Source organism: Tinamus guttatus, unplaced genomic scaffold (genome assembly GCF_059628265.1).
Source record: "Tinamus guttatus ecotype Peru unplaced genomic scaffold, ASM5962826v1 Tinamus_guttatus_pri_ptg000141l, whole genome shotgun sequence".
NCBI classification, from domain to species: domain Eukaryota; kingdom Metazoa; phylum Chordata; class Aves; order Tinamiformes; family Tinamidae; genus Tinamus; species Tinamus guttatus.
This window is the reverse complement of record NW_028288675.1, coordinates 959,108-983,277: the sequence shown is the minus strand read 5'-3', so window position 1 is coordinate 983,277 and position 24,170 is coordinate 959,108. Positions and strand designations below refer to the sequence as shown.

Below are 24,170 nucleotides of genomic sequence, written 5' to 3'. Positions count from 1 at the left end.
TCACTGAGCTCACATGTATATTGCCTCTGAACAAGCACAGAAGACCACAGGTGAAGCACCCTGGAATGATTATGGTAACAAACACTGTACACAGCACTTCAGTAAAGTTTGAAGAATATCTGCTAACAAAAAAAGAAAAAAAGAAAAAAAGAGTATTTAGAGTTAAAATATCTAAAAGACTGATCCTTTCTAGGAGTCCAAACTGTGCACATATTAGGATCACCTTAATTTGTCCCTAAGAGGCTTAGCTGTCAGTTGACTCTCCTTGAGCTTGGGGCAGCCTTTGAGATTTCTCTGTGTTCATGATGTAACTGGCTAGAGCAGACAAGGTGGATGAAATTTCAGAGAGCTTCCGAAGAGAATTTTCTTCCAAAGCCAATATTCTTTTAGTTAGTTTCATGCTGTCGTCATGTATCTGATTGAAGCACTGCTCAGTTTTCTGGATTCCAGAGTGATTCACTTTTCTTCTCTTCTCAACATGCCCTTTTAAAGGGAGTTAAAAAAAAAAAAAAAAAAAAAGAGGTCACTGTCAGCAGTCAAGATACCTGATAGTGATGAAATAAAGACTGCACAGTAAGTTTTAAAATTAAACTATAACTATATATAAACTATAACTATATAAAATTAAGCTATAACTATAAAAAGTTCTATTTGACCTACATTCCTTCATATTTATTTCAAATCCTTCATGATACACATACATAGAACTGACACAGAATCAATAATAACTTCTCATTTGCTTCGGTGTGAGAAAGACTTGTTTTAGACATTTCTCGATTAGAAAAATAACAGAAACATTTTACACTCCATTGAAATTTTCTGTATAGCCTCAAAAGTCTATTTTGCTTTTACTACAAGGAAAAAAATATATTTCAAAAAGGCATGTTTTCAACAAACTAAAAGACCAGTCAAAGTTTCTTAAAAAAATATAGTTTTAAAAGTTCAAAGCCATTAAAAAAGGAAAAAGTTTTAGAGCATTTACTGAAAAAAAAGTTCTTACTATTTAAAAAAAAAAAAAAAAAAGTATATATGCTCATTTGGCCATCCAAACACTGTTTTATTCCAAAAAGAAAGATTAACTCAACATGGTTAAGTTCTGTTAATGGAAACTGTTTTTCAAGTTTTTTTTCCCGGTAAGTAAGATCCATAAGTACTTATAACATTATGATCAGCATTTATAATCATTATGGCAACAAAGGGCTCTCGAAGCACAAAGAGCAGCTTTTATCTAACCTGAAGCTAGCTTAGCAAACACACGCTACATCAACGATTAAGTTATTCAAAGGCCTGAATTTAATGTTATGTCAAGCTCCAAACTTTAGGACTTCCACAAAGTAACTGTTTTGCCAACTACAAAAGAGTTCTCAAACCCCTGAACATGGGTAAGCTTTTTTTCCATAGAAAAATAGCCCTGGCATTGATTTACTTTTATCTCTAAAAAGTAGCAAAAAGCAGTTTTAATCATATATTTAAACAGGCAAAATTAACAATAATAAATATATTCTCAAAAATAAGCTACACTATGTTACATTTTCCATCTCTTCAGAACACTAATTCAAAGATATGATTTCCAGGACTGGGGAAATGTGACCTCTGTGTTTAAGGAAACTTTCATGGCATGTTTTTTTCCTGCATGCTAATAGTTATTTAACAATTCTTTTACATCTTTTTGTACAGGAAAAGACAACAAGAAAACCCACAACTGAAAATAGGCCAACTGAGACTGGTTAATCTCAGCCTAAGACTTTTACCTGAATCTGAACAGGCAGAGCTGCAATCTTCTAATTCTGTGTCTAATCCATTCCGGTCTGTTGCTTGTTCAGATTCCTGTATGTTTTCATTAATGAGGGAAAAAGGTTTGACATCTAAAAATGTGAGCCAAATACATGCACACATGTAATTATAAGATATACTACAGAAAGTCACGAATTGCTGGGGTTCTCACAGTTCTTTTTTATTTTTTCCTCTCTTCTCCTTCCCAGTTTGATTAAAAGTGCTGCCATAGCAACCACACACCACAATTCAATGCGCAGGTGGAGACTGAAACACTATCTATGCTGCAACTGCCACTGCAGCCGTCGTCACCTTTGTTTAGCAAAAAAAAAAAAAAAAAAAAAAAAACACAACAACACCCACACTCATACTGGCCATTATGCTCCAAGTATATGTTAGAAAAACAAGACAAAACCCAGCATCTAGTAGTTTACTACATTTTGCAGACATAGGTATCAAATAAAGACAAAGCATTTGGACTCCACAGTTGTGGCAATGTATCACTTCTTCCTCTCCTATCCTCTAGGCAAGAACTGAAATCAGATCCTAGAGTTACCATCATGAGGGACATGACAAATATGAGATTATGGTTTCTTTTGTTTCTGCAGCGACCATGAAGGTCCTCCACTCAGGGTGAGAAATAAGCCTTAGTGATAAAGGCTATGAAAACCATTACTACCTTATCCAATCCCCTCTACTCCTTCCCTACTGAGCTCCCTCTTCCAGAGCGTTACAGTAACTGTGGTACATCATTATCTTCAGCAGGTAAGAAATTAGCTCAGGTGTAACATAGTTCAGTTCTATAATTCAGTTCACCATTCGAATGCAAACGCCAACTCAGAGAATGGTCTAGGAGAGGAAGTGAACAGATAGGAAGCACAATAGCTCGAGCAGAACAAGAGAGTCAGGCAAACTGCTCTGATCCTCTCCTCCCTGTGATAGCTTTGTGAGCAGATCCAGGGTGCAACAAGACAACAGACATTTCTTGGTCTTGCTACTGTAAAATCATAGGACAAAGCAGGGGATAAACAATTTTCTAAATGTCTGGTATTTTTCCCAATCAGCACAGACAACTACTAAAACAAAATTAATGTAAGCAAAAAGAAATAAAGTATTAGAAGCAATATAGGCTTAGGTTATAATAAATCCCTTTTTATAAACAAACGGAATGTAGCAGAAACAGTATTGTTTTTCTTACTAGATGTTCTTGATTTTCGTAACTTCTATTCCGATGTTCGAGTATCCAGTCTGTCTCTGATGAATGTATTCTGGAAAAAAAAATATGAACTTGAACATAAGCGATACTTATGTTGCATAATTTCCATCATAAAGAAGTTTAGAACAGTTTTGTCCAGATTTCTGCTCCCCCCAATATTAAAGACAAATATAGAAATTAAACTCAAATACAGAGCAACTCTTCTACTGGTGTTATAAAACATCTTATGTGTTGTGGAAAACTGAGATACTTACTTTAGAGCACATCCTTGCCTCATCTTAAAATGCCTTCAGCCATGTGTGTGAGGTCCACCCAAAGGGGTGTGAAGAAATGCACTGGCCATTGCTTTTTTTTTTCCCCCCCCCAGCAGCCTTGCTCTAGCTTTCTTGCATGCTTCTCCCACTATCATTTCCAGGGAAATTACATGTTTCAAGGTCAGAAAAAAATTACCTTTTAACAGATCCACCCCAAACCATAAGTTGTCTCTTTATTTAAAGACTATTGACAATTCAAGATTTTCTGACCTTTTGGTTTGCCAGTTTCTCTGCCTTTTCTAAAATTACCTTTGACAAGATATTCTTTAACTTGTTAGCGATTTTAAACTTTTTTTTTAAATATGTTTAGCAAACATGTAAACACTTTACATTTATACAGTTTAGATTGTTCTCATCCTAACTTAAAGTGACCTCAGGTTTAATATCTTCATTGTGCAGATTAGTTTCTTTTCACGCGATTTAGCCCAACACGCTAATTCTGCTGGCATCAAAATCTTCAAAAGCAGTTGAACTTTCTTCCCGTTTCTGCTGTAAAATAAGCTATATCTTTAAGAGGACAATTACACAGGTAGGGTTTAGTCCTAAACTACTACTTTCATGCATCTAAGTAATTCTGTTTAAGGCTCTAAGAATATTGCAGAAGACCAAAAGAAAAAAAAAAAAAAAAAAAGACGCAAAAACAAAACTGGTCTTCCTCTTCCTTTTTGCCAAAAAAAAAAGCACAGTTTGTGCAATTGTTTTAATTCTACACAACTCCTGAAAAAAAAAAAAAAAAGAAAGAGAGAGAAAGACAAACGGACTCAGATATAGCCATGGTAACGGCAATGAAACACAAGCAAGCGATGTTCTTCTGTCTACAGATCTAAAATAAAAGTCTTTTTTTCATTTTAAATTTACAGTAACTTGCTGTTAGATCTGTGGACTTTCTCTGGAAAACTTTATCTACAACTTGGCGCTCAACAGCAATATATAAGCCAGGGTAAATCAAGATATTGCAACCTGGACAAGCAGAGGGGGAAGGAAACCAATCTCTTGTGTACAGAGTTTCTAGGTGACCACTGCAAAATTCTCTTTTCAAAGATCCAAAGGCAGGGAGTGCTACAGATCAGACAAACAGACTTTAACCAGCTTTTGCCCAGGATGGCCATGTAGCTGTTTACTGTAAAGTCTTTTGTCTCCTGACTGTGACAAGGTGTTTGACTTCTGCAGGACAGCACTGCTGGATGGCACAAACCAGTATCTTGCCCACAAGCATTAACATTGAACACCTGAACAGTCTGCATACATACCTATATGTATATATGTGTGTATATATATATATATGTACATATACAGGGGGGTGTGTGTGTGTGTATAGTGGAGATGCACACACACATGTAAGTGAGGCCAGGTGAGCCTCAAAGGAGCAGTGTGGAGCACAACCCGCAAGATTCTCCCCCTGCTCCCCAGGCAGGACTCCTGACAGCCTGAGACCCATTCTGACAATCTGTAGGTAGAGCTACGCATCACTCTAAACCTTTTGTGTAAGCCATAAGAGAACAGGGAGACTTCTTTGATCTAAATCAAAGGATATTTTCTATATATAGGAAAGACCCATTTCACTGCGACAGATGCCTAGAGATAGCTAGATCAGTTCCAGTGGAAACCAACTTTACTCTTAAGGAATAAAGTCAAAATACAACCCAGCTTTATTATGAAAATGTATACAAAGGGTGAAACTGACTAACATGATGTTCCCAAGTTCACTCACAAACAAAACAAAGAACAAACCTCCCCCCACACAACATACTTCAGCAGAACACTTTACGGAGTAGCCCTCAACCACAGAGGGAGAGCGAGCACCTTAAGTGTCTGCCATCCCTCAGGGGGTCAGTCTCAGAAATAAAACAGATTCAAGGAGTTCTGTCTCATTAGCTTTTTAAAGGAAAAAAGTTCTTGAGGTTTTGCAAGAGATTTGCTGTGATCTGATAGACCGCTCTGCTGAGGGGAACAATAATTTCAACCTTGTTCATTACTCAACTGATCTGACTGGCTGCCACCCACCTTCTTTCAGACTCAGGGGACTGCACACAGCTAACCTCTTGTATCATGCAAATGCTACAAGTCACCTCCCCCTCAGATACCAGATTTACTGTTTCTGCCTAAGTGGCCAAAGCTTTCATATGCACACAATGGCCCTGAGAGGTACCCCTAAAAACTGATTTTCTTAGAAACACACAGTAAGCTTAGTTATCTGTGAAAAAGCTGTGTTTTTAATGCCAATGTATAAGAAAACAAAGGCCCCAAAGCTTAATTTCCCTGAAAGATGAAGCAGTCTCCCTGAAAGGCTGCAGTCACCACAGCAGCACATCAGCCCCCAGCCTGCCTGCAGGCCACCGAGGCAGCTGGCCTGGCAGTTGAGCCCTCCAGATTTAGCGGATGTCAGTGGCAGGAGCTCTCAGCTTCTGAGTCACATTCACCGACAAGACAGCTGTAGAGGTTACAGACAACCGACAAAGGTTATTTTGAGCAACACTAGTACTTAAAGCATAGAACGAGCGTGCTTTTCATTACAACTCAACCTTTTAAACATTCAAGTTAAGTTGGACACTGTTGGAACTTACTCAAATCAAGGTCTGTGGTCATGCTTTTGCATCAAATTTTGAACAGTGGAATGTCAGAAGCAGAACATTATGCCCAGGTAGCCCACCAAACACTAAGCAAGCAAACCACTTTTAAGACTTACTTTCCTGCGCACTGTGAGAAAGAAGATCCAAGCCTGGATACAAGGCTCACGGAGGTGTCAGAGGGATCCGACATGATAGCTGCTTGGCTGGTCCAGGCGAAGTCAGAAGCAACATCAGTTCTGCCCACCTCTTTCTTGAGGGAGTCTAGGCTTGGGCCAGTCATACGGAAGTTTTTTGAGCAGCTGCTGACAAGAACAGTATGTCCATTTATCAGTTTAAGTCTATGTTGATTTCAACACAGAATTCTAACCTCAAATCCATTTCTACACTGTATTAGACACAAATGTTGACAAATGTCCATATAACTACAGCTGCTTAGTTAAATCAAGCACACCTTATAAAGATAGCAAAATAATTTTTTATTTCACAAAAAAAACGTGTTTGTGGCTATATAAAAGAATGAAGGCCTATCTTTTAGGTAGAGCAATGTATACCACAGATGGCAAGAGTCACAGGCTGACAGACACTGGGCACATTTGGCCAATTCTATTTGCAACTTTCTCTAAAAAAGAGATTGCTTCCCAAGCCAGGATGTCAGAGGAGTGATACAAAATGGAGCTACAGATACCAGTTCTTCCCATCACCTGCCTTCTCCCCTTTTTTCATTATTGGATGACAGGCTCTGGGGCTCCGTTACTTAACAGAAGTTTCAATTCAGGGTTCTACTGGAGCAAGCATAACTTTTCAAGTATGACTGATAATCCTGAAGAGGTTCACTGCTCAAAACTACAGACAACTGTAAATTTATAAGTATTTTTGTATCAGTAACCACCAAGATAAGAGCAACAAAACACGGCAGTGAAGCAGGGCAAAGAAATCAAGAAGTGTTCTGGCCAAATACAGCACAAAAATTACTTTTCATTTTTATTGTTAATGACTGAGCATACCCGTATCTTAGCATCACTGATTCTGTGTACTCTAAAAACATTTGGAGGCAGACGGACTGCAAGGAATGCAGACCAGGAAGGCTAGCTCGTGCTGGAGGGAGGAGCACATAGCCCTGGCATGCTAAAAATAAAAAGCAAGCATTAACACGCCATATGCTGTGCAACAGCAAGCAGTGGTGTTTGGAAGCGTTCCAATCAAACAAAGCTCCCTGGTAAAGGCTCACACGTGCTGGGGCATGGGGAGAAAAAAGGGGTCACTTAAGTCAGCTACTTCTGACCATCATGTGCTTCACCACATATATAGATATATGAATTTTATCAAACAATTTAGTTTCATTCACTTTACATAAATCCCAGGATAGCATATATCCGATTAAATATTTTTTCCTTGTAACAAATTATTAACCATACAATACAGAGGTTGAAATATAACTGGTGAAACACATTTTGATTTGTGCATAGTACAAGTTATTTTCCCTGGGCTGACCTCAGTTGTACTATTTTTCCATGCAGTAAGTTCTGTTTTAACCTCTGTACTAATAATACCATGCAGATACAGCTTGAGAGATGATGTATGAGAAAAGCAGTAAGAGAGGGATGCTATTTACTCAAGCCAAGTATTTTCTTGGAAGTAAGATTCTAATTTCAGCCTTTTATTCCTTATATGCAAGGTACGTGCAAGAAAGTAGCATTTGTGAGCATGCACAGTGAACACTCAATGAATGAGCAATTCTTTCCACACCTCCAAACTGCAAATAGCAACTACTACTGGATTATTTCTCAAAATGTTTAATGATCTTCTGAGCCATGTTAACTGTCTTCCCAGTCGTGAGCTAAGTATTTCAACCAATAGAAAGCCTTCAAATTGCCATGCAGTTTTGTTCTACTGATGGTAGCACAGCTCTGGGTGAAGACCAACTAAAATTTAATGATATCACCATCCTTGGGCAAATTTGAACCTTTAATTTTCACTCCCAGTCTACAAAACGGTGATAGCTTCACATATTCTGCAGCAGATAGGTAAAAGTCCTTCAGGGTAGACAGCAAATTTCTCAATCTCAGCTTCACAGAAATCCTCATTCTTATTGTTAAGGTAACCACCTCCAATTGCAGGAGTACACACATGAAGGCAAGCACTACATTTTCCTAAGTTTCTTTCTGTTCTTATGTAACAATGCAACAGTTTTTTCTTGTTTAAAAATACAGCATATGTCTTCCTATTATCTAACCTGGTCCTTTGCCTTTTGTAGTAAAATAGTTACAAGTATCCTGCTTTGATTCCATGCTTTATAAACAGCTTTTTAACCCAGCCCACCAGAAAGCAAAGAGGAAAATGCAGTAGATTTAATCCACCCTAAAAAGCATGAGTAAATTATCATTCTGCAGTTTATCTTGTGAGCTGACCAGGCATTAAATAAAACATATGAAGTTACATCAAGGATGAAAACACAAAAACCTTTAGCCACATTACAGAAAGGCATATTTAAGATACAAGTGGTTTGAGTTAGACTTTACTTGTACTATTGAACTAGAACTGCAATTGATTCAAGGCAGCAAACAGAAACTCTGAAAGTCTGTCTTTGTTCCAGAAGATAAATTTCATGAGTATTTCAGAGAAGTTGCAGAGTCCACAATGTTTATGTTCATTCTACTATAAACAACTGTTGAATACTAATTAAATTATTTTAGCAACATAATTGGCCATGAAACATTTGTTCTTAATGCAACAGAGAAGTTGTACTAAGAATTTGCATTTGCATTCTAACTAGAAAAGGAGCTGAAACAAAAGAACATCCCCCTCAAACTAGAACTGAACCCAGGCTGGTGCTTTGAAGCCTTTGTTTTTCTACTTGGCAGAGCTTCATTCACATTCAACAGCAACAACTGAAAAACAAAGTCTCTGCTCCTCCTTCAGAGTAACCGTGGCACCACAGCGACTTACCTTCAGGGAACACCCTTCCCTCACCACTCTGCTTCTGCTTTAGCACCACTTCCAACAAAAACAAATCAAGACTCACTTCTGAACTCATACACTGTTAAATGGATAGGGATAGCTGGCAAAGTGCAAAGTCTGCAAGGCAGAAGAGTCTCTAAACAGAAGGGAAGGGGACCTATTTTCTCATCCTTCCCGCCCATACCCTTCAAAACCATGACCTGCCCCTCATGTGTGTGTTCTCTAGAACCTCTATTTTCCTTCACAAAATCCATGAGTAGACCCCACGGCACCACTTCCCCAGCCATCCCATCTTCTTTTTCCCCACATTAAAACATATAATCCTTCCTAACCAGAGCCTGCCCTTCATCCCCTCTTCCTTTCTCCTACTTCTTCACCCATTTTTAACGGGATTACAACCACGAGCTAGAACATGTTGAGCCAACCACCATGAAATCCGAACAACTTCAGTCAGAGCTGAATTCAAGCAGGAGATGAATGAAGTGCAGTGAAAGGGGGCAGAAGGGGTAGAAAGGGAAGCCCTCCCTTCCATCTAAAGGGGAACAGTGCTCAGCTCCCAAGAAGAACTTTTTCCTCACTTCGGCAGGTGTTGGTTCCAGTGCTGTTGTCATCTTAACCAAAAAGCGTTGCTCTTACCTTTCAGCCACTCTTGTACACATCCGAGATGTGTCTGCTTGAACTCTTCGTTGATCTCCTCCAAGGCTACTGATGGCAGCTTCACACTTGCTTCTGCTTCCTGTCCTACTGCACTGATTTTCTGCGGTCTGGAAAAAACAACAGAACACAACAAATGCCTTGTTAACTGCTCAGAGCTTAAGGGGAAACCTTGTCCTGTTTCAAGCTTCCATTTTATTTACAATAATGGAGTCTTCATTTGATGTAAAATCAAATTCACAAAACTCTTTGGTTTTATTTATCACACAAAGTAGTAAGTTCAGCTTATTCAACAAATTTATAAAAGCCTCCTAAATCAAACAGTTTGTGCAGAAGACAATAGTCTAATATCAGTTACACACAAGATTGATTCTACAGTGGCACAATTCTTCGACCCTCTCCGCCCCCTCCCCCCCCTTTTACCACTGCCTTGCCTTTGGCACATTTTTTTTTCCTATAGCCCCTCAAAGCCCTCTCATCCCAGAAGTTTCCCAAGTTTCTTTTCAATCTATAAGTTTTAACTGTGCCAATTATCAATAAAGCTTTTCAAACTAATGAAAAAAACAAGATCAGACACTTTAAAATTCACTAGAGAAATAAACAACCCCAATTAATAATCCCCAAAATATTTAAGGCAAATTTTCTTTTGGTACATTCTCTGCTTGCTGAATGATTGCCCCATATAACTGCTACAGAAAAGATTAAACTTAAAATATACAGCATTCTTCCTTAATGGTTTAGGTAAAAATTTAAGCAGTATAGCAACATTTAATCCAACACTTCTTTCAGAAAACTAGTATTTTCCACATGAATCTAATAAAAGATGTTAACTCCTCAAATTTCATACTGTGATATTAGTATGGTAACAGTTTAGTGTCATTTCCAAAATATTTTTCTAGTACTTTTCCGAGTTCTCTGTACTCAACACTAAACAAGTATCATGCTGATATTGCATGATTCTAATTTGAATGCTTAAAAATAAACAGATTTCCCACAAACACCTATTCAGACTGACCATAAACTGCTTCTAAGAATATGTGACAAATGACTTAGTAAATATGCCTTTTTTTCTAATTAATTCTTTGACCCTGTAAAATACATTTAAATAGATCCAGCCAAACACATTTTTTTTAAGCACAAGACTACACAAACAGATACACTGATACTCTGCAGGACAGGGCCAGAGCATTCAGTGCCTCTTAGGATGAGATCCCAGAAATTACTCTATATTTTCCAGCCTCATGTATTCCTTAGGCATACTAAGTACACATATGGAATGATTTTCTTATTATCAACATAAGAGAAGTACATACTGCAAGAGCTACATCACTTGCATCAGTGAAATTACTTAAAGACTTGGCAATGCAATGATGACTACCAAGCTCAAACATTTAACTAAAAGAAATAGAGCTCAAGGGAAAAAGAAAAGTTTGTAAGGGTGTAGAGAAAGAATTCCTTAAGGAAGCACTGTGTAGTACTGGCTCCATAGCAGTTATCCTACTGTACTTATTAGTATGCCACATAGCACCTATACATACCCTATAAATTCAAACAAAGATAAGCATAGCTCCAGCCATGACACAGCAAATACCTGTGCTGAACAGGAGTTGTTATTGCAGAGAAGAAAGAAGAGTTCAGAGAAGAAAGAAGAGTTAAAGATATGGGTTTACCTGGCCCTGGTCAACTAGTTCTTGATCAGACTGTTGATTGTAGTTTCCTGTGCTATCTATCATAAGGGGCCTAGAATAAATCATTTAAAGTGTTTGCAATGCTAACTTTGCTCACAAGGCAGGTATCAAAGAATCACAAGGAATCACATAACTCTTAATACAGAAAAATACAAGGTAGCAGCAGCTTCAGAAGAAGCACAGCTACTTAATATACTTATAATAACTTAGGTTTTCTCCTGATAAACTGAAACTTCAGCTTTCTAAAAGTCTGTCTTTATCTTGTGATGGTATAAGATCTTTGAACTACAATGCATGTATACAAGAAGAGATTGGCTTCACAAAATTCTGTGTTAGAATCAGGATAAAGTGGCCTTGTTTTGATTTCCAGTCTTTACAGGATGAGCATTTTCACTGCAGAACTAGTTTTGCTGGTGAGCATAAATAAATCCTAAACTTCATTAGATAGGATAGTATTATTTAGCCTGTATTGGCAGGATAGTGAGTTTACAGGCTCCTTATGATATCTATTTCACCCCATTCCCAAACGCAAATGGTTAGTTTGGGACTGGCCCAACTAAAATGAATAGCATTAATAATGCATATTAATGTGAAAGAAAAACAAACCAACCAACCAAAAAAACCTACCATGCACAGGTCAGTCGTTCCCTGGAAGCTACTGAGGCATGTATTTTTATCAGCGAAAAAACAAAGCTATAACGCTGAACAGAGCTAGTTTTATAGTTTGTTTCACTTACTGTTTTTGTAGCAGGCCCATACTTTGGTTATAACCTTGCAGTGTAATATTCTAGGGGAGAGAGGAAGGGGAAAAAAAAATGCAGGTATGAACTGGAGAACAGACCATTTGCAGTCAATAATTAACAAAAAATAATGATCCTTCCCACAGGCTAGATTTCTGTCCATAATGAAGACCAGTAATAGCTCAGTTATTGTCAGCAAACATAAAACAAACCTCAGACCCCTATGTGGCATTAATTATAGCTTCCAAATAAAACAAACAAACAACAACAAAAAACCAACTCCCCCCTTCAAGATGTTACTAAGCTACTGATATTCAATAAAGCTTAGGATAAACTACTGGTAACCAACCAAAACACACTTCTGTTACGGCTCTTGGAGGTGAAACAAAGCCTGCAGTGTTTGGAGAAACAGCTCCTCTGCAGCTAGAGGAGATGTCAAGTACTTTCCCTTTCTTAATTACTTGCATAAGAATAGTAATTTCAACAGGCATACTGAAATCTGGCTTCCTCTTACAGATAATCGTGAGAACAGTTTGCAGTATTTCCACACAGGAAAATTATATGAATACAATTTCTGAAATTTTAAACACGTCAGGGCACTATAACTATGTTTTCTGCTCTTATAGTTATAAGCAACCTGTTCAGTCACCAACCACTGCCAGAAATTAAGTTACATATCAAAAAGCCATCACCTTAGCAGCACAAATCATTGTATTGTTAGCAAAGCAGCTGTACTGCAGGGCTGGTTAATGTTCAAACATCCCTGCTTAACTACTGCAGGATGCTCCACGATGGAATAATTTTGATTCTGACTGACCCATCCTGGTGATCCAAGCGAAAGCACTTGGCAAGTACATAAGAAATGATACAACCGCTCAGGCTGATGGCCTGTGCAACAGCAGCTGTAACAGATGCCTATTTATGGAGAGCACGCGAGGCTGCCACTTGGCTCAATTCAATCTACCTCAGATTCATTGCAGGGATATGAGTGTGCACATGGCAGCTCATTTTAGTGTTCCTTCATGGACCAGGTATGAAGGAGTTTGTTTCATCCATCTCTGGACCTGCTGACACTCTGCCTCTGCAGCCTCCTGTGGTAGCAAATTCCAAAAATTCTCTATTTCCTGCGAAGAACTGCTTTTTATCCATTTTAAATTAAATCAGGGATAAAAGGACTGAGTGCCAGCTTATATGCCAGAACTCAGTGAAGAGAAAAAAAAAAAAAAAAAAAAAGTTTTAGTTGAGTCTGGTGATGGCCACTGTGCTTCTACAAGCATCAATTGTATTCTCTCCCTCAGCCTTTTCCTCCCCAGCCAAAGGAAATGCAAGGACTTTTCAGTCTCCCTTTATATGGCAGCTAGCTCAATCTGCCATCGTTGTAGCTGTCTAGATAGATGTGTCATATTCCTACAGATATCTTCTTCTATGGGAAAGAAAAAGGTAAGTATTTCACCTGAAATTCCTCACAGTAACCAGTTATAAGCAAGATATTCTGCAGAGTAGTAATTTAAATACTGCTTGATGTTCTCATTTATTTAAATCAGAATACTTTCTATATGTCCATAAAGCTGGCAATTACAGGGTAGCACCAGTACTCTTCTCATTGTCAAACGTATTAAGCAAAGTGGACATAATCACACAATTTTCAACTACCTAAAGGCTTATGTTTTAAAGTCACTCAGCAGCTGTGGCTACTCACTGCCTCACAGAGCTGTTGATGCTGGATTTGCTTCTGTTTAAGATCAAGAACTTCCTTCCAAAGGGCTTCATTTTCCCTGAAAATTCAAGGGGAATATTTCAGTAGCTCTTAAAGAAGTTTAACATTCTTTTCTAAAGAAAGAAAAAAAAAAAAAAAAAAAAAACAACACTAACAGGAAAAGGGTGGGGAGAAACTGGGGTTTTGTTAATTACAAACTCATCGAGATAGTAATTTAAAATTTCTTTCACAATTAATTAAAACTACTTTCATGAAAATGGAGAGCTTTGGGATAAAAGATGACAAGCTAAAGCACCATTTCTGACTCACCCTAACACCTTACCAGTTAATCTGCTCTCCAGTCTAGCTATTTATCTTAAGTGGGACACAAATCCCATACAAAGCAAGCATCAGAAACAGGCTGCCAGTATCTAGGTAACAGAAAGGCAAGAATGAAGTTCACCCCACTGAGCTTTTCTGTTGCTTGTGAAGACAAAGTTATTTCAAAGTAAAGAAACAAATATGTCTGAAGCATTCACCACTGATAGGCATGTACTACTTATTTGCAAAGCTTGGATGGCCTTTAGGTTCCCAGAATAACTATCCTAGATCTCATTTATTAATGTGCTAAAGTAATGTAGAAAGATGAAAAAGTGCCAGCAAAATTCAAGTGAAAATTTCCATTCAACTCAGATTAATTAGACAATGAACTGAGTCCAGTTTAAGAAAAGGACAATTTCATCACACCTTGATGACAGGTCCTTGAACCTGACAAGAGGAAGCGCGTGTGAGGAACGAGACTGGTGGAAATGGAAACTGCAGACTGGGTAGTGCATCTGTCAGCTTTGGTAAAAGCCTCGGATCACAACACTCAAAGTCAGGCCGTGTTTGTAAGGGGAGGTAATACCTTATATTAGGCTACCTAATATAGCTGGAAAAAAGAACTGATGCACGCCTGCACACCATAAGTCATCTGAGGTCACTGGGTGCCTGAAAGCTTGTTCAACACCTTCTCCCATTATTTTAAGTCAGTCTAATAAAAGATATTACCTCTCCCCACAAGCACTGTCTCATGTTTGGAAAGGGCTGACAAGATGAGGATATGAGGATATTAAGCTGTATACCGTGAACAATCTTCATGGTGGCATATAGTTTTTCAAGACTGTTACATCATCAAAATGTGATGAGGGACAGAGAAAGCTATGCCAAAACAACAAGAAACATCCCATCCTATTTACACAATTAAAGTTTGCAATGCAACACTAAGGAAAAGGTAGCAAGAGGAAATTCAAAGTAGGGAACAGGAAAGGAAGAACTTAAGATTATGACAGTAGTACTTCTTAAAAGGAATTCCTCTGTTACAGGAGCTGTGTTCCCTTATGCGGGAATGAAATCAACGATTCATTTTGAACAGATGGAAAGAGAGGTTACTCTATCTGAAGAGAAAGTTTCCCAAAGTCCAAGCTAATCATTTCTAAATTAGCTCTAAAGGTCCTTCAGAAAAGTATTCAAAAGTCCTTAAAAGGCAGTGAGGTATCAGCCTTCAGCTGCCTCCCGTATTTTCAACTTTTAAGAGTTGTCTCAGAAAAAAGGCTCGGAGAAGCCTCCAATTGCACAAGAACATATCAGCCTTTTTAAGTTTTCCTGCTTTCTTTTACAACCCAAGAGTTAAATCTTGGCTCAAGAAACACGTTCACATGATTCAGTTGTACACCAGTGTGACAGATATGCTCCTTCCCCAGCTCATCCTGACTTCTCACATGTAGCCCTGTTCAGGTGTTAACTACCACATTATCTGATCCTGGTAGTTGCCTCCCTGATTTCTTCCCCCACCCAGACATCAACCATCAATAACAGTCCTGATGGTTCTATCCTGATGGAGAGATAAGGCTAACTGTGAGTACATCAGTCAACAGTCATTTCTGAATTGAAAGAATGACTATCAGTCAATCATCTTATCCCACAAATAGTGAGACAGCCCAAGAGCCCATTGAGCTCTCCTTGCATGGCAGCGGGCTGCACGCTGGGATCTCCCCTTGAGCAGGGACGCCTCTCAAGGATACTCCTCGAGGTTAAGAGATCCTTCCCACTACAGATTCGTGGTAAGTGCCTATAGCGCGCCTTTCTCCTTCTGAGTTTGTAAACCTTACTTTGTAACTGTGCACAAATCCCTTAGACATAAACCGTTGACCAGGTCTGGGACTAGGACTGGATCCAGCCGCACCCAGACTCCTCTCAGAAGGAGTTTGGAAAGCAAGGGGGTCCAGTCTGAACCTCGTGACCCAACGGGAGGGTGTCCTTGATAATTCTGTGTGTATCTTGAACCTCCATGCAGTAACTAATAAGTGATCTTGCCATAGAATCTCGTGAAACCATTGTCATTACCAATAAAACCTATTCCTATTTCTTTCCCACGAGTGAAGTGCATTGTGTCACTCACCCCCCACCACCACTCCGTGACAACCAGGTATAATTGAGTAACTCTCCAAAAAGCACAAGCCACTCCAGGCAGAATATATTCCAGCCAGCTATAGGCATCTAAAAACTCAACGTACAATTCTAAGTTCTCTATACTGTACTCTACATTCTGTATACAGTCAGCAAGCCATGCATGCTCAGAGGGAGACTTACCTCGTTCTAGGAGGAGGCAACTAGATTTAAAATATCTAATTTTCAGACTAGTGTCCCCCAATTTGACCGAAATCTTACTTTAATTCTTAAACAGAAAATTGCCTAGCTTCTCTTTACAGAAAGAAAAGGACCTGCAGGAGCTCTCAGCTGAATGCTAACATACCAGATATATTATTTAAAATAGCATAGAAATAACATGAAATCTAATTATTGCCTGATGGGATCCTACATTGTTCAGAAATGTGGTTCCACATTATTAAAAAAGCAGTACTGCTCCACACAACAGATGCAATGGCAGAACACAGGGAGTGCAGCACGTAGCAGGCTGCCGACCCCATTCAGTGGTCAGCTTAATTCAGTTATCTAAAGCAACTGAGAGGTAAAGTCTCCTAATGTTTTCCACAATCCAAAGAAACATTGGGATGACTATTTCCTAGCAGAACCCAAACAAGACTTTTCCTACTGAGGATGATGGTGTGGCAAAAAAAAAAAAAAAAAAAAAAAGCTCAGAATCCTGGCAGATATTCTATATTAATTATATAATATGTATTATAGTATTGTATATGTATAGTATTGTATATAGTATATGTATTATGTATTACAGTAATTATATAATATGTATTATTATATATTATAATCTATAATATTATATAATTATATAATTATATATTTTATATTATATATTCTATCTAGAATCTTTCTTATTCTATAAGAAAGATTCAACATACCTTTTTAGTGATTCAAGCACGGAATCCATGACATGCTGTTTTCCTTGCACATGATGGATAATTGCTAACATCTTGTGGATCTCCTCTGGATCAATCTTACCATTTTCTATACGGGGTAAAGGCACCTGTAACAACCAAGATAAGGGCACTGAACAAAAGCCATGTCAAAGAGAAGAAAAAAAGAATTAATAAAACTCAATTTAATCTAGCTTTCTTCTCAGGTTATCAGAAGGTTCATACCTAGGAAAGGAACCTCTATTTTTCCTATATGTTTTAAGGAGCACGACAAGCATAACATTCAGGCTAACTAGGATATCAGGTTTAAATTCTAAAACAAAAGCACTTTTCATATAGCTCTTAAGACACACATTAGATTTTGCACAAATCGCCAGCATTTCAGAATCACTTGTACCTTTTCAGTATTAGGACATTTTTAACTGAAGAGACTCTATTAGGCTGTTTGCCATGAAAAGTTTTCTTGTATCGCAATGCAAACACAGAAGCTGGATTATACAGCATATTTATATGGCAATCAGAATACCTTCATAGTACCAGCACTAAAGAGTGTTTTTTCAGCAACACTTTGTAAGGGCTTCCCATAACTTTACAAGATGAATATTACTAACCAAGAGCCCAAGACTAGAACCTACCTATATCTGTGAACTGTATGTGTGTTTTCCTAAGACAGTATGGAAGAAAAAAATCAAAATTAATGAGTAAACTCAGGATACTACTGGTAGATATTAAAGTTACTTACTTTCCTTTTTATCTTTGTCAGCAACTCTTCTTGGCCTTTTCTGAAAAAGGGATGCTGATATTTGCCAGAACCATGTCGCTCTTGCTTAGCTGAGCCTGAATCATATTGCATAACTTTATGAAAGCCATCTAGAAGGAAAAACACACACACAAAACAGCAAAGTTTTAATTACACAACATCTCCTTGTGTCCAAAAAATGATAAACAAAACATTAAGAGTTGCAAAACCAAGAACAACAGAATGCTCATCCAAAAATTCAGACGTGGACACAGACAATCACAGCTGTTAGGGAGAAAATAAACAATGAACTTTTTGCCCGAAAGGGGACAAGTCCTTTAAACTAAAGTCCATAAAAAGCCAAACCAAACAAACAATAAGCCATCCAAATGTCAGGCAATATTCTCAGCTTGCTTCAGCACGGATTTCCCAGATGGAGCAAATTGCACTATATACCTTAATACCGTTGCAAAACTACTATAAATGTAATCTATTACGTAAAGTTATTTTAAATAAGCAATTCAATACTTACAAAATAATTTTCTTACCAAAACCAGAAACAAATCAAATTCCAAAAATCTCAAAAACCAAAACCTACAAGCAAAGGGAAAATAAACTGTAAAGTCAGAACAGATTCTGAGGCAACCAAAGAGCACAGCAGCTCAAGGTAGCAGAGCAACAAGTTACAGAGTGATAAATTTGGTCACAGAAAGCTGTAACTGGAAAAGAAGTTGTGTGAAAGAGGAATGCATGACTATAGTACTCTGTCAAAACTGGAAGAGCTTAAGTAACAAAAATAATATGGAATTGTGTTTATGAAAACTTTAAAAGCATAACAATGAAGAATATTCAGCAAGTTCTTGGAATAAATTTATCAAAAACTTTGCTGGGCTGATTAATAACTTACACATTCATAGTGATGCTTCTCAATTTCACTCTAACCAGCAGAGAAACTAGGCAGAAGAGCTGAAGTAGAAGGAAACTCTGGTGAGTGATCAAAGTTACCATCTTCAGAAAGGGAAAAGAAATACAAGAATAAAAGCAACAAAAAAGATTTAGAAAGTCAGAGAATTCATAAGCTAAACTTCAAAAGATGTAAAGTGCCCTACAGTGCATTGATCAAATAGACAGTAGGTATGTCATACTCTAAATTAGGATTTTTTTCTAGGAAAAAAAAAAGAAAAAAAAAAAGATAAGCAGTTATCTAACTATAGAAATGTTTTGTTCTTAAGAATTAACTTTTGAATATATCAAACTAATATTGTTGGGTTTGTGCTGAAGCTGGAAAGGTTAATCCAGCATTTTCTTCTAATCATCTACTGTTGCTATGCTGTAAGATACTCTACTGGAAAACAGAATCAGGCCGATTATGATTAACCTACAGCAGATCTGACAGCAACAACTTAGAAGATCAAATGTATTTTTAGGTTTGTGGGGATAAACTCTTACAAATTCCAAAATCCCAGATCTCAGCAGGCATGAGCTTAAATAGAAAAAGAAAACACAACTCAAAAAAAAAAAAAGTTGATTAAATGGCTGCCTTAAGGCTAACAAGTATGGAAGATGTGGCAAAAAAAAATAAACTTTAAGAAATTGTTTGAAAAGCAAAGTATTAAGCATTAAGACTTAGCCTTAGCCATTTACAAAATTGAGTAAATTTTGTATTTTCATTCATGTTTTATACCCACTACTAAGTTTAGACAGCTTTCTGAACACCCTGCTGCTCTACATATCAGCAAATTATCACAAATACCCAGAAGGGCATAGTGCTAACGCAGTATCTTGGGCCTTTATCTGACATTCGTTTTAACGAACACACTCAGTTTTCAGCCTTTTGAGTCATAAGAGCAGTTTCGGGCTCGTGCATTTTAGTTGCTTTAAAAGATGTTCACTCAATCCAAGAGGCTTGAAATGCCATTATGTTTAGTTTTTCATTCCTACCCCTCGGTTTAGAGTTACTTAGAGACTACAGACACGTTCTGTGCAGGAAATTTCTCTTGGGACTGGCTATTGTTTCTTAAAAGGAGACATGGATTCTTCCCTTTCCAATACAGAGGCTAAATTACTAGGCTATGCATTCAATGCTCCTGACATTATATTCCAATTCTAGATAATTACTTTTGGTATGATTTACCACTCCAAGCAAGAATTATGGTATAGAAGCAAGCCACAGGGCACTTTAGCTACATTTCTTCCTATGCAGGGAAGGCAGTCAATACTAGGACATCCTGTCAGTCTTGCATTGTTCGAGGAGCTACCATACACCAAAAGGGGAGTCAGAATACCAAACTGAAGATCTGCTTTTTAAAATATTGTTGTGTTACCAACAGTGTTAAGTACTGTCCAGGCCAGTAAGCATATCAGTTAATACTTTTGTAGGAATTTCACTGGAAATACCTTGGTTCTGTTTTAGTATTTCTAGCCTTCATACCACAATAGCTTCATTTTGTGTTATCTTTTTGAGTGTATTCTTATAATGCATTATTCCACTCAGTGGAGATAATCCAGCTATAGAGCAATTACTACTCTCTAGCAATCCCCCAGCTCAGTTCCTTGCACAGCCCTACCAAGAGCTCTACCAGGAGCTGTGCTGGCACTCCTGGCAGGCAGCACAGGGGCAGGGAAAAGTGCAGCAAGTCCATTTGTTTGCTCTCACATTTCTCAGTTCATCAGCAGTAACTGCCTACAGGCGAGCAAGAGCCTCAGGGCTGGGTCTGTCACCAAGGGGAGCTAAGCCGGTTAAGGGACTAAGCCTTAACAGACCCCATCATCATCAAGAGAGAAGCAACAGGGAAGTCAAGTCTGGTGCCTGAAGTTCCTCCACTGCAAACAGCACTGGAAGAAGAATGGAGCAAGAGAGAAGGCATGAAAGATAAGGATCAAACATTAGAAGAGATGTTAATATGAGAAGGATGTTCTGGGCAACTTCGCCATGTCCTTTTTAAACAGGATTCATATTTACCCTGTGGACCTGCTATAGATAATGATGTTCTAAACTTGTCCTATTTGCCATATAAATATATGTTCACTAAAAATACCAGAGCACCGCATCAGACAAGAGCTTGTAAACACCACTAACTTGTAGCAGACATCTTATAAATAATAATAATAAAACATAAGGGGAGGCAAATACATTTCAGCTACAGAATAAGCCACAAACTTAATATATTAGAAGCTTTTAATGATTTAAGACTTAATGAATCTGGCATTTCAGTGATTAATACCATGAATTATTCTTCAGAAATATTTTGGAATTGAATTTCCTAATATCACTTGATTTAATGGAACACTTAATATGATTCAAATCTGCACAATACATCTGTCATCATGTGGTGTGGTTTCTGGAAGCAGAATAACTCAATGGCAATGTTCTATGAGAAAAAAAACACTGGTCAGAGAAGCCTTCATCAGCAGAAAAAACAGAGCAAAACAACACTATCACCAAATCAACCAACCAAAAAGCCTATATACTTTTACAATACCCTAATACTTTTGACTTCTCCCATCCCGAATACACAGAGAGCTGTAAAGACAAAAGTGACAGGAAAGCAGCCGAAAGCAGCCAAAAACATACACAAGACTGAAATAATCAGCTAGACTGAGGTAAGTGACATTCCTGAAAGTGATCAAAAGGTAACAACAAAACAAACACACACACTCCATAACAATATATGCAAGTCACTACCCTCACTCACTGCCTCAAGTATACCCACATAGGAAACTCTTACACGGAGATTGAGTTATTTTTATAAAAAGAGGGTAATCAAAAGTGTCAAATCCTGACATTCAAAATACCTAAAATTTTTAAAGCTCATAATCTTAGGAGCAGACAGCACATTACATTGAGCATAAGCAACAGGTTCCCGATTTGCAGTCTTGCTTAGTGAGAATGAGCTTGAGTTTGCATGAAACCAACAACGTATACAAGTTACTGAGCAGTGATAAACCACAGTGAGATTCATATACTGATCCTCTTGCCATGTATCTGCAAGACATGTAATTAAAAGTTGCTCTCAGCCAAAACTGCCCATTAATACTCAACAGCCTGAATATACATAAACCTGAACGTCATGGGCTTTACAAGAAGCTTTCAATAACTCCCATAACCTGTCACCAAGGTTACCATCTTTCTCATGTGGATCCTCAAGCTGAGATTATCCATTATACTGCAGTGACCAAGCTGTTTGGGCTGGACATAAACATACAAACCAACCAATGTGCCTCACATCTCCTCATCATTTCTCAAGATGCATTTAAAATACAAACATGCAAACAGAATTCGCACTTCCTTTGATGAGACATTTTACTAGAAAATCCTTTGCAAATTCTTGTTTTTTTTTCTTTCTCCCCTCTACTTTGCCAGAATTCCTCCCCCAAACCTCATTCTTTCCCTTATTTATTCATCTCATTTAGGGGAAAGATGTGCTGCAGCTGGCTTTATACTCAGATGCAGAAGGACTGACCAGTTTGCTCACAGTGATGACTGACTTACTGCCCCCTTGAAAGTTAAGAAACAGAGTTCTTTCCTTGTGTCCTACCATCAACTTGCATCTTATTCTTCCACCAGGGCACTAGATATCATGACACTTGAAGGACTTTGGAGGCTTCCATTCCTTTTTAGATTTCACTGGATCTGGCCAGCCAGGAGGAAGTTATTGGGAAAACAGAGAAACACACAGATAGCGTAACTATGTAAACTTCATAAAGGCACAGGACTATTCCAGGTCAACTGTTGCCTAGGTCTGCCAACAGAACTGGTCAATTATAGAAACCTTAAAATCAACATTATTGGAGAAAAAAACACAGTGTTTTAATGCAAATGAGATAATGCACCAAAGAGATAATGTACCTCACACTTAAATCTGGACATCTGGATTATAGTTTACTTGTCAAGCCACATCTTTTCACCTAAAGAAGTCACTCAAGAATACATACAGCCCTTTATGGTATTAGGCCATAATATCCATTATATATTATACATACATATATAGAGAGAGCAGTAGGTATAGACTTCTTTGTAAACTGATAGCCTCAGAAGACTCCTATTGCCACATTAGATAACATTCCATTAAAAAAAAAAAAAAAAAAAAAAAGTAATTCTTTAGAGCGCTTTATGCTCTTCCAAGACCACAGGAAATTAATCAATAAAAACTGAAATACACCCTTCCCAGAGCCATTCTTTTCCACGTCCCAAAATGGACACCAGGTAATTGCAAGAGACACTTAAAAGAGCGTCTCTTGCAATAAACCCTCGTGATGCTCAATGAGACGCTTAAAAGCTCCTTGTAATTTTTTCAAGCATTTATTGAGACATAAGAAAATATAGGCTTCACAGCCTAAAGACAGACATGATTGGGTACTGTAATTGCCTGTTACGGCCTCCCTACCGGCAGACCTTCGGAAGTGGCTCTTTCTTGACCTACACTGATGCTCTCTAGTGTTAAAACACTGACAATCTTCAGAGTAGACTACGCAAAGTTTCAACTCCAAGGAGCTTCAACTCCTACACCGACGCTCAAATTTAAAGCCCAACTGGCTAAACTAATTCAGCTACGAATTAGTGAATGAACTAGGACTTCTCTCGCTGCTGCCATTCCCGAGGGGTTGGGATGCCCCGCGGGGCGAGAGGCACTTACAGGAGTTGAGCTGCCTCACGAAGCTCGCCATATTGTTGTGCTTGAAGTGCTTCGGGAGGATCCTCTTGGCGAAGCTCTCCTCATCTAGCACGTTGAAACTCTGCCCATCCTAGTGGGGGGACAAAACGGCCTCGTCACCTCACGGAGCAGCAGCGCGGGGCCGCCAACGGCCGCGGCGCGCGGGGCACCGGCCCGCGCCGCTCCCCCGAGCCGCGCACTCACTGCGCTCCAGCAGATGAGCTCGTCGGTCTGCGGATCCTCCACGAGCGCCCAGACCTTGCTGAGGAACTGGGGCACGACCGCCCCGCCGCCCGGCCTCATTACGCCGCACGGGAGCGCCCGCGGCCGCCCGCGCCATGGGTGCCGGGGGGAAGTCAGCGCGCGCAAGTCAGACATGTCAGGCGCGGGCGGAACCGCCGCCGCCGCTGCTTCCATCCCCGAGGGAGGCGCGGCCCTTGCCCTTAGCCAAGATGGCGGCGCGGTCGTCATTTCTGTGCTCGCCTGCGGGCGAATCCCGCAGTCCCTGCGAGCTCCCAAGTGCGGGCAACTGCTGCGGTTTCCTTGGTTGCCTATTGCCTTCTTTAAAGAAGTCTTTAGTGTTATCCCCCTCCCCAGGCATTTATTTTAACCGGTATTTTCATCTCTCTTTATTCCTGTGTGCTCTCTGCTTTAATAATTAAATACTGCTATTATTAAAATATGAAGTAATAACTAATAACCTCTGATTGCTTAGAGTATTGTTCTCTGTTTATCTCTTACTGCCCTCTTCAGTCTACCCACACGTAGGTCTTGTGTGGCTCCTGCATCCTCAG

At 38.8% G+C, this 24,170-nt stretch overlaps 1 protein-coding gene across 1 annotated transcript; it reads right to left on the bottom strand.

Annotated features, from left to right (window-relative positions):
- Positions 1-146: 146 nt before the first annotated feature.
- LOC104580769 (heat shock factor protein 2-like) lies at positions 147-23,679 on the bottom strand. The gene is made up of 11 exons (XM_088521986.1): positions 23,581-23,679; positions 23,359-23,467; positions 17,726-17,853; positions 16,969-17,093; positions 13,613-13,688; positions 11,911-11,960; positions 11,156-11,225; positions 9,468-9,595; positions 2,972-3,041; positions 1,752-1,827; positions 147-483 (listed from the first exon to the last, which is right to left on the bottom strand). The coding sequence occupies exons 1-11, from the start codon at positions 23,677-23,679 to the stop codon at positions 245-247; spliced, it is 1,170 nt and encodes a 389-aa protein (XP_088378112.1). The 3' UTR covers positions 147-244.
- Positions 23,680-24,170: the final 491 nt, after the last annotated feature.

What these genes read in the sequence shown, in the direction of transcription:
- LOC104580769 (XM_088521986.1), bottom strand. Translation starts at nt 23,679, where the DNA reads ATGAGGCCGGGCGGCGGGGCGGTCGTGCCCCAGTTCCTCAGCAAGGTC. An exon ending in AGCTCATCTGCTGGAGCGCA is followed by an intron (nt 23,468 to 23,580) that starts GTGAGTGCGCGG and finishes TCCCCCCACTAG; the next exon opens with GATGGGCAGAGTTTCAACGT. An exon ending in ATGGGCCTGCTACAAAAACA is followed by an intron (nt 11,226 to 11,910) that starts GTAAGTGAAACA and finishes GATTTATTCTAG; the next exon opens with GCCCCTTATGATAGATAGCA.